General features: G+C 34.6%; 2 protein-coding genes across 2 annotated transcripts; one reads left to right on the top strand and one right to left on the bottom strand.

Moving 5' to 3' along the window:
- Positions 1-1219: 1219 nt before the first annotated feature.
- Positions 1220-5960, bottom strand: LOC108202298 (uncharacterized). The gene is made up of 4 exons (XM_064092111.1): positions 5858-5960; positions 4022-4250; positions 1685-1736; positions 1220-1519 (listed from the first exon to the last, which is right to left on the bottom strand). Exons 1-4 carry the CDS (start codon positions 5958-5960, stop codon positions 1406-1408), a joined length of 498 nt encoding a protein of 165 aa, XP_063948181.1. The 3' UTR covers positions 1220-1405.
- A 450-nt stretch (positions 5961-6410) lies between these two features.
- On the top strand, positions 6411-10033 carry LOC108216770 (squamosa promoter-binding-like protein 7). The gene is made up of 3 exons (XM_017389608.2): positions 6411-7080; positions 7301-7434; positions 9456-10033. The coding sequence occupies exons 1-3, from the start codon at positions 6521-6523 to the stop codon at positions 9866-9868; spliced, it is 1107 nt and encodes a 368-aa protein (XP_017245097.1). The 5' UTR covers positions 6411-6520; the 3' UTR covers positions 9869-10033.
- The last annotated feature ends 817 nt before the right edge of the window (positions 10034-10850 follow it).

Genomic DNA, 10850 nt, shown 5'->3' on the forward strand with positions numbered 1-10850 from the left:
ATCAATCAGTTATTTACCAAACAGTTTTACGAGAAACCGCTAATTTAATCTGTTAGTCAAAACATCTGCTTTAATGAATTAATCAAAATATTTAATTTTAACAACTAACTGCTAACCCCTAATTTCTAAAGCGGGCTGAAACTGGCCATAATCGTGAATTCAGTATTTAGGATTCCTAAAAAACAAAGGGAGCCGAGTTCCTCTGACTGAGCAGTGGTTTACTATTGTATAAATTTGGACAGGTTTTTAGTACTGATAACCGTTGATGTTGGTGCAACTTGAACTTAAACGAAGTAGCCAGCCCTAGACTACGGGTCTGTTTGGGCACCAAACACTACAAGAAAAACGGGCATTTCCGACCGCCCAAATCGGTCGGAAATAAGCAAAATCGGTCGGTTTTGAGGTCATTTCCGACCACCGACCGACCGACCACGTCGGTCCCTTTAAACCGAGTCGGAAATGACGTATCGGTCCGAAATGAGTTATAAAACCGACCGCTTCTGTCGGTCGGAAATGTGTTTCCATGTCCATATACACGTGGATTGTATCAGATAAATCTGGCCCACCGTTGACGTGTCATACACATGGATTGCCTCAAAACCGACCAATGACAGTCGGAAATGTGTTGGTCGGTAAAGAAGTTCAGGGCTCAGCTGTGGGGCCCAGTTGTAAAAACGACCACATTGTGGTCGGAAATTAGTCGGTCGGAAATGCCTTTTCAGGGCCCATTGGATGAGCTTCTGGTCTATAACGGACCACACAGTGGTCGGAAATGAGTTGGTCGGAAATGCCTTTTCAAGGCCCATTGGATGAGCTTCTGGTCTAAAACCGACCACACAGTGGTCGGAAATGAGTTGGTCGGAAATGGCTTTTAGGTCCATTGGGGGAGCTTCTGGTCTAAAACCGACCACCCAAATTGCATACATATGGTCGGAAATGAGTTGGTCAGAAATGAGTTGGTCGTTTTTCTGGATTTTAAGATATGAATTTGGTCGGAAATGTATACATCTAGTCGGTTTTCTGGGTTTTTTTTTACCATTTTTGGTCGGAAATGAGCAAATTTGGTCGGTTTTCTGGAGATAAAATTTCAAAAAAATGCAGTATTTACATTGTAAACTATACCATATCCCTGTTATTTTACCAAACCAACAATGCACATACAATATCTAATTTCAAAACCAAAATCAAGAATTATCCATCAAAATTCAGTACGACACAATTTAAAAGCCAACAAGCATTCATATATTTAAACAAGAACAGTTATAAAATTCAGTACGACATAAATGTTACAGCTGAACAATCACCCAAAAGCCAACAAAAGCCAACAATCATATACGTTACAGCTGAACAATCAAAAGCCAAAAGCAATGTTTTAACAAAATCAGCATCCCTACCAATAATGCATCTAGCTAGGTAGCTTCACTTCAATCTTCCTCATCGCCATCCCATCATCATCCTCATCAATGTCATTCTCCGAACTCTCACCATCGGTGACATCCTTAGTTGCCTCCGCAATTGCCTGCAATAATTAAAAATTTATATGCCATCACCATATATATCGATCTATATGCACACTAAATTAGAAAATTTAGTACTATAATACTTATATAAACATGAAACATATACATACACTGCATATATATATATAAACACACAACAAAGTAATAACCACGAGTCGTGCTACCTTGAGAAATAGCCATTTTCTTTTTGCCTTTGTCTTTTTTTGGCGCCATAGCCTATACATGAACAATGATATATATAGTTAGTCAACTTAGCCAATGACATATATGTTAGTTTCATTAGTATCACAGATTTTCACAAGACAACAATCAAGTGTAATAAGTAATAACATAATTATCCCTACTGTCCTAAGAGTTAAGAAAAATTCACTAATTTCACTTGTGATTTAATTAAATGATTTCAGAATCAACAGTAGTACCATTATGTGAATGCAGAAAATACATATTAATCAAATTAAAGACAGCCAGTTTCATTGGCTAGCTAGATGCCTAACACCAGCAGGTAGTAATTTATTAGACAATGCTGATCTCATTTATTTTCTGTTCGAAGTGGCTTGCATGACAACAAACGATTTCAGAAACAACAGAGTCTATTGGATGATTTATTGCAGGTCCTTCTATTATACATGCTTAATTTACAGGAATTGTTTTAGACCATCAAACAAAAGCAAAATATAACTATGAAAACCACTAATTGAGACTTTTCAAGAACATCAGAGTAACGGCCTCACAAGAAACAGATATATATTGATCAAAGATCATCAAGTTCAGTAGTTAACTTTTATCTCCAAAATAATCACCGTTTTTCCAGAAAAGTTATCGGTTTCCCTGTGATCTTGCTGGTATGAAACTAAAAAGAAAGTTCAGTATATGATGTGAATTCCAAGACAAAGATAAAATGCCAAGTATCAAGAAAGTTTGAAAATGAATGTTGCCTCACTATTAGATACACGTATTCATCTGTTACCTACATAATAATCTTGGCTACTTCTCTCACCGCAAGCTTAACAGAGAACATTTATGGCATTAGAAATTTTATAACTATTTATGTACTTATGAAAAACATTATTCAAAACTGGAATTTTGTTTTCCGTTTGTCTAGTAGTTAGTTTATGTAGTTAATTCCATTGATAACGCAGCCGAAATTACCTATAATAAACTACTTTGCTCTAAACAAGTTGTCTTATCTCCCCAATCCTTGGAGAGAGCTTTCCTTGGGAGGTATGAAGAACTTGATCTGAGACAGAGAGGTTAAGCACTAATAGTAGAGGATTTGCATTTCTAAATTAGTGACAGACATCAAAACAGAATGTCAATACAAACCTAGGACCAGTTCTCATTGTTAAGTTGTCTTATGTTCTTTGTAGAACTTCATACTAAGTTTTCTTTTAATTCACATAGCCATTTGTCTCATTAAAAGGAGGAAACTCTTGAAAGTATCGTAAGCTGGAGGACACAGTACCATCCAAGCATGTTATATAAAATGCTCCAAACTAAAACCAGCCAATTACATAAAAAAACAAGTCCAAGGTTATGCTAACTCTGTGTCTCTAAGACCAGGAAAATGTATCTAATTTGATACAAAATTTCATTTACGATATACGAATAATCTCAGACCTTGTAACCTGAGTTAACACCTAGAAAAGTAGTATATATATAAATAATAATAAAGAAAGAAATCATTCTCTTTCTCACCAATTCAAGTTGCTAATTCAAGTTGCAATAAAAGAATCTAAATAAAATTTAAGATTTGATTAATAACATTATTCATATATTTCTTATTCTTCATGTATATAAGGATGCTTTATATAAAAGAATGGCATGTATACAATTGTCTGTTCTAATTCAGCCACCGAACGTGAGAACATATGCAGCTAGATTTTATGTTCATTCTTCCCAAAGCAAAACAATAACCTCCTGTATAACAGAAGTACCAAAAGTGCTTAATAAGAGAACAATACTACCAAAAGTCCGATGGAGTTAGCAACCTGTAGCTTAGCTGTTGGATTATATCTTTACACTAGGAAAAGAAAAGGTTTCCTAAATTAATGAGTTTATGTTTCACCACAAAGAACAGAATGAGATGTATACCAAATGGTTAATGTTTAAAATCTGATCAGTACCTTCCTATTTGCAACCTTTGTTCAGTGGTCACTATAATTTACTACTATACTTTACACAAACAAAAACACAAACACAAACTAATTTACACAAAATCTCATAAAACAGATCAAACAACTAAGACAACTAAAATAGAGCCGGAATAAAGGACATATAAACATATATAAACCAGATTAAAGCAACTTTGAACAAATTTGAGCCATAAAAAATCAAAACTCTAACTGATGATATACAGAGAGATACGAAACCCCAAAATGAGCATAGTACAGAGAGAGAGAGAAAGAGGGGGGGAGGGAGGGAGGGAGAGAGAGGGGGGTAAAGAGAGAGAGAGAGAGAGAGATAGAGAGACGGAGAATCGAGAGAGGGAGAGAAGCACTTACAGAGAGAGATTCGAGAGAGTGTTGAGAGAGAGTTGGGAGAGATGAACGTAATGATTGAGATAATGCTGAAAATTGAGGAAACGACGTCGTGCAAGGAGTGAAACGCTGCGTTTTGAGAGAGCGCGTGTTTTAACTTTTGCCAAAATTTGCCAAAATTGAGCCCGGGAAAGTAAGTGTAAATGGAGTGAAAAAAAAACACATCTCCCTGAATCGAACCCGCGACCTCGGCCTTGTGCGTAGAGTGTTCAACCACCTGACCAGCTACAACATTGTTATAAAAATAATGGAACTTAAATATAAACCTACATCTATTTTACAAAATTAAATACCTAGAAAATCAATTTTTCATTATAATATTCCTTCAACTAATGTTCAAATCTATTGATTTTAAGGACCAATATAAGTTGAGTAATTATATTCATATCCGTATGGTTGGATTATTTAAATAAGTTATTTATTTTTTTAAAAAAATAACCCTCTGTCAATAAATAAGTACTAAAACCTAATATTTTCGCTATAATATGTCAAAAAATAAAATTCTATTGACTTGAATTTTGGTATATAACTACGATTAGTACTTAATTTACGATCCGTACGGTTGGATCGCCTAAAAACAAATTTATTTTTTTTGTAAAAAAAATAACCCTACATCCATATTTAAGAATAACATAACATTTTCGCTATAATATCTCAACAGATTAAACCCTATTGACTTGATTTTTGGTGTATAACTACGATGAGTACTTAATTTACGATCCGTACGGTTGGATCGCCTAAAAAACAAATTTATTTTTTTGTAAAAAAATAACCCTACGTCTATATTTAAGTATAACATAATATTTTCGTTATAATATCTCAGCGGATAAAATCCTATTGATTTGATTTTTGGTATACAACTACTATGACTACTTAATTTACGATCCGTACGGTTGGATCGCCTAAAAAACAAATTGATATTTCGAAAGTATACACCCTAGGATAACTTCTGATAAAATCCAAACCCTGAACGCCGACATTCACTGCAATGCATGATTCATAACAGAATAGTGTCTTTATAATTTTTTTATATTTTTCTTCTTTTGCTATCATGATTAGTACCTTAAATTAGACCATATCACAAAGATTCTACATTTTTCTGCTATTTGAATAATTAATTTGAAATTAGTTAGTTTAGTATTTATATTTTGATATGGAAATAAAAAATTTTAAAAATCAAATATTAAGTGATGAATATTTTTTTGTTAATTTATTAACTGACTAAAATCTGGTTTCAATTTTTTTATTTTTTTAAAGTTTACTTAGCCGGATAATTTTTTTTTTTGTTTTTCTCACAAGTCAAAACCGACCGCGAGAGTAGTAAATCGGTCGGAAATGACAGAACGAAATGGTTGGTTTTCTGCACTTGAGTTTGTGGTCGGAAATGAGTTAAATTTGGTCGGTTTTCTGTGTTAAAATTATGAGTTTGGTCGGAAATGTGTTGCATGTGGTCGGTTTTCTGTGTTTATATTATGAGTTTGGTCGGGAATATATTGAATGTGGTCGGTTTTCCGGATGTACAATGTTTTTAGTTTTTTTTAAATAGTTTACTTAGTCGAATAGAATTTATTATTTTTTAAAGAAGTCAAAACCGACCGCCCGGGTTTTAATTCGGTCGGAAACGAAGCAGGCCATTTCCGACCGTCAAAATCGGTCGGAAATAATCTGGGCTCCACCTCGTTCCCACTCAGCCAATGACAAGTCGACAACAAGTTAAAAGCTGGCCAATTGTTTTAAACCAGCCAAGGTGGTCGGAAATGACGATAGGCGGTCGGAAATGTTGCGGTCGGTTTTACTGACGTGGCGTCCATGTCAGCTGAAGGAACGGTGTTGAGCGGGACCCACGCCCATTATAACCGACCGATTTGGTGCGGTCGGTAATGGCGGTCGTAAATGACGCCATTTTTTACGACCGATCACGTTTGGTCGGTAAGTCGGTCGGAAATGTCCGCTTTTTTTCCGACCACTTTGGTCGGTCGGAAATTTTGGTCGGAAATGCCCATTTTTCTAGTAGTGAAAAGCAGAAGGTGATTCTGACTTCTGCTTTTTTTATCTGTTTGTCTGTTTGTGTAAAGAAGTAGAAGCACTTTTAAGAAGTTGTAAATGCTGTAAAGAAGTAGAAGCACTTTTAAGAAGTTGTAAATGCTAACTTCTTCTTATGCTTTATTTTCAAACAATTTATTGACTTATTTACTTGTCACTTCTACTCCACTTCTTTACTTTAAGCAAAAAATCATTTTTTTTAAGTTTGGCCAAACCACCTCCGCATAAATTTGAAACTTTAACATGTCTAGCTAGTGATGTGCACACATATTCGCATTATATCCAGTTATATAATAATAATAATAAACTCATCATCTCTATTTCTCCTTTAATAAAGACAAGTAAGCAGATCTCCCCTCACATGCACTCCTAGTCCCCTTCCCTTATCTGAAAAAATTCACCCCCATTTCTGTCTCACCAATGGAAACTGCCTGCAACTTATTCCACAACAATTCCAACAACAACAACAACAATAATAATAATAATTCCTCTAGAGGTCCATTTTATAATTTCACTCATTTTGCATGGGACAATAATATCAACAACTGGGAGCTTGCTACTCCTTCCTCTCATTCCCATTCCGCCGCCTCACACTACGATCTGTTTCACCACCCCCCGGAGATGCTCTACGGCGGTGCACTCTACGGCGGCGGTGTTAGTGGACCCCACAACCATCCGGACCCTCACTTGATGTGCTTGAAGCTGGGGAAGAGGAACTACTTTGAGGACCCTAATGGCAGAAATGTGTCCACAGGGCTAACGATTTCGAAGCGGGGGAGGGGCTATTGTGACGGCGGAGAGGCGGCGGTGACGGTGGCGATTCCAGCTACGGTGCCTAGGTGTCAGGTCGAGGGGTGCCACGTGGCGTTGTTGAATGCTAAGGAGTATCATAGGAGGCATAAGGTTTGTGAGCTTCACTCAAAGGCTCCTAAAGTTGTGGTGCTTGGAATGGAACAACGATTCTGTCAACAGTGCAGCAGGTGCTTCTAATTTTTCATATTTAATTTAATTTATTACGAGTATTCGGAGTATAATGTTTTATAGGAATTACAAGAAAAACGGGCTTTTAGTACGAGTATTCGGAGCATAATGTTTTACAAGAATTACAACAAAAATGGGCTTTTACGACCGATCCTTTGAATTAATTTATTACGAGTATTCGGACTATAAATATATAATGGATTATTGATTGATATGTAGGTTTCATTTGGTGACGGAGTTTGATGATACAAAGAGAAGTTGCAGGAGGAGACTAGCAGGGCACAATGAGAGAAGAAGAAAGAGTTCTCAAGAACATTCTACTACTGTGATCAGAAACAACAATCCTTCTCAAGGTATTCTTCTTTCTAAATCCATGGAAATTATAATCTTGATACAGTGATTTTTGATATTTATCTGTGAAAAATTATGATAATTGGGATTGTTGAAACAATGACAGAAGTCATTAACATTCAGCAGTAGTGCAGTACACATAATAGACTATTTTTTTGAGTCTGAGTCTCTGACTTACAAGTGTTCAAGGAGAGAAAATTTCTTACTTATGCACAGCTAGGGTAGCTATTCCGTACATATATATATAGTATCAACTGGATAGAACGGTCATATTTTTTCTAGGTTTTTGTAAGATTTTATTAGTATTATATTTGGCTGCAGATCATTCAAATTTCATGCAATTGGTTTCTTTAGAACATTGGGATGAATTTATTTTATGTAAGTTCTTGATTACACCCTTCGCGCCGGTGGGCTATATACGTTCACTGCTCGCACTTATTTAGAGATTCTTATAATGTATAGTTCCATAGTACTTTTTTAATTTTTTTTGTTTTCAAAAAGTTTAAACATCAAACTTTTATTTCAGAAATTTTAAAAAAAATATCATGAAGGTTACTTTAAAAGAATCTTAGAAAGTGTGCCAAAAAATAATGTATACAATTGAATGGAACAAGAGTATAATTTTTACGGGGCATCTGTATGAATATATGCATTTGTAGACTTTTTCATACATTGTGCATTCCTTTCTGGACACATTTTGTCAAATATTTTAGTCTACTACTGAATAAATTTAACAAGATTTCAGAGTTTCCACACTTGCTGCAGACTTGAGTACATAGATTTTTGCAATGAATTACTTGTAGAAATCAGGAACTACAATATCTGTAGCTAAATTGTACTCGATAGGACACCAAAGTTGTGTTAAGTGCAGTTATATACTATATATACAGGTACCAAATTCAAAATTCTAAATTAATTGTGTGAAGCTCAGTCTCAACAGTTCGAAATAGGAAGGTACTGATGACTTTGTACCTTTAGAACAAGTGCATCTTTGAGTTTGCTTATAATCATCTTAAGTTGGGCTCCTTGTTTAGTAGTCCACACTCCACTCCTCACCCTTATTTCCCATTTTTTGGTTTGGTTTACCAAGTACATGGGTCCTTTGAGGTAACTTAAAGGAAATATTTATTGTTTATAAATGAGAAGTAAATTACTCCCTCCGTCCCCCTGAGTAGTATACATTGGGGGACGGGGACGCGGCACAGACTTTAATGCTCCTGCAAAGTGTAGTTGTGCAATCTATTTTAATTTTTTTTTTCTTAATTAAAGTTTGGATGAAATATTTTTATACAGAAAAAGGAAATCTCAAAAATAAGTTACGGAACTATATTTTATAAAAACATTGAAATGCGTGCCGAGCAGTTAAAAAGAAACGTATAAAATTAAATGGGACAGAGGGAGTATAAGTGAGAAGTAATTTTTAGTTTATGTGTGAGGATAGTGTCCTAATATATGCAATAACATTGATGTTCATGTTTCTAATATATAGATATATACATATATATCTTCAAACCGTCCCACTCATATATATATATATATATATATATATATATATTTCACTGACCGGCACACACTTTTATGCTACTATAAAGTATAATTTTATAACTTTTTCTTTAATTTTTTTATGAATAATTTTTTTTTAAAAAAAAATCTTAATATAAGTTATTGAACTATAGCTTACATAAGCATTAAAATATATATTGCGTCCGCATCTGTCAATATATACAATTGAGGGGAGGAGAAGATAAGTAGATAACTAACTAGGCTACAAATGAGTTCTCAATTGTTAGAGATGAGGTCCAGAGCTCGATTCTCGTTTCATTTACACAAAAATTACTTCAACTATGGAAAAAAACTGAGAAAGAAGTAAAGGTATACATCTTGGTGGACTTGCAATCCGATTTGACTAAAAATGTCCCATTCATTGATAAAAATTCTAACAAATTTTGAATACAACCATTATCGATATAGATGGCAGGGAGATCTTTAAATTTTTGAACAAATATTCATTTATCATCCTCAGGCCGTGCTCTCTCTCTTCTGTCATCGAGGAACGACTCCTCGATTTCATCCCCCGATCTCTCTTCAAGATGCAGTGCTGCCCTCCGGGAACTTATTGCAGAGAATCGTGCAGCCCTCCTGGCTAAGCAGTTCGTTTTCGACAAGGACCTGCCTTTTCACCATGCAGAAGATGTAAATGTGCAACAAAACAATCACTCCAGTCATCATCATTATCATCACCATCCTCTTGTTTCCACTAACGAGAGCCATATGTTTTCGGAGCCACAGGGCTGGGATCGGTTCGATGAACCAGGCACGAATAACGTGACACTAGACCTTATGCAGGCACCAACTTCAGCATTTGAATTGTTGTCAATGAGGGGCAAGTCCAAGGAAGATGAAGAGTGTTCTCAGTTGTGGAGCTCTTTTAGTTGAATACTTGTGATTTGGAGCTATATTTGAAACCTATCACCAGTTCTTGTAATTTTAGTCATTTCCATTTTTTATAAAAAAATTGTATATTCGGAAACTAAATTTGTGACTGGAAACTGGATGATTTGAAATGAAGAGATGTGTGATAACTGGTTTTCCTGGTGCTAATTAAGCAACCTTGCTTTCTCTTTTTGAAAATTAAGCATAAACACACATCCATAGTAAATAGTAACTGGTTTCGGCGAAATGTACTTTCTTATATACTCCCTCCGTCCCCTGAGTTGTATACATTGGGGGACGGGGACGCGGCACAGACTTTAATGCTCCTGTAAAGTGTAGTTGTGTAATTTATTTTTAAAATTTTCTTTTTCTGAATTAAAGTTTGGATGTTATATTTTTATTCAGAAAAAGAAAATCTCAAAAATAAGTTACGGAACTATATTTTATAAGAGCATTGAAATGCGTGTCGAGCAGTTGAAAAGAAACGTATACAATTAAATGGGACAGAGGGAGTATATTTTATATAATTGCACGATGCATCCTTTTATTATTTTTGGCGCATCACTTTTCCCTCTTTTCATTAATTTCGACCGGTAAGGTTAAAAGTCTTAGGATAGTTTGGGCAATTTTAAAATATTAATTATAACCAGATTTTTATTTATTTTTTTTGATCCTCTAAACGATATTTTTTGAAAATTCTTTAAGAAAAAAAGTTCTAGAGAATGAAAGGATCCTTTTAAAACAATAAAATCCAAAATTATTGAAATCTTTTTTGTAATTATTTTATAAATTCAATTCAATTAAAGTAGGCTTTAATTATTCTAGCTTCGTTATAACTATTATAATTTTGAACCTTATTATTTCAAAAACATCTTTTCATTTTCTACAAATTATGTTCTTTAAGATTTTTCAAAAAATATCATTTAGAAGGTCAAAAAAATTAAAAAAAATCTGGTTAAAATTAATTTTTAAAAATTTTCCAAAC

The sequence above is a fragment of the Daucus carota genome, chromosome 4 (assembly GCF_001625215.2).
Source record: "Daucus carota subsp. sativus chromosome 4, DH1 v3.0, whole genome shotgun sequence".
In the NCBI taxonomy this organism is placed as follows: Eukaryota; Viridiplantae; Streptophyta; class Magnoliopsida; order Apiales; family Apiaceae; genus Daucus; species Daucus carota.

What these genes read in the sequence shown, in the direction of transcription:
- LOC108202298 (XM_064092111.1), bottom strand. Translation starts at nt 5,960, where the DNA reads ATGGCGTCATTTACGACCGCCATTACCGACCGCACCAAATCGGTCGGT. An exon ending in TCAGCTGACATGGACGCCAC is followed by an intron (nt 4,251 to 5,857) that starts GTCAGTAAAACC and finishes TCTACGCACAAG; the next exon opens with GCCGAGGTCGCGGGTTCGAT. An exon ending in GAAAATGGCTATTTCTCAAG is followed by an intron (nt 1,520 to 1,684) that starts GTAGCACGACTC and finishes TAATTATTGCAG; the next exon opens with GCAATTGCGGAGGCAACTAA.
- LOC108216770 (XM_017389608.2), top strand. Translation starts at nt 6,521, where the DNA reads ATGGAAACTGCCTGCAACTTATTCCACAACAATTCCAACAACAACAAC. An exon ending in TTCTGTCAACAGTGCAGCAG is followed by an intron (nt 7,081 to 7,300) that starts GTGCTTCTAATT and finishes ATTGATATGTAG; the next exon opens with GTTTCATTTGGTGACGGAGT. An exon ending in AAACAACAATCCTTCTCAAG is followed by an intron (nt 7,435 to 9,455) that starts GTATTCTTCTTT and finishes TATCATCCTCAG; the next exon opens with GCCGTGCTCTCTCTCTTCTG.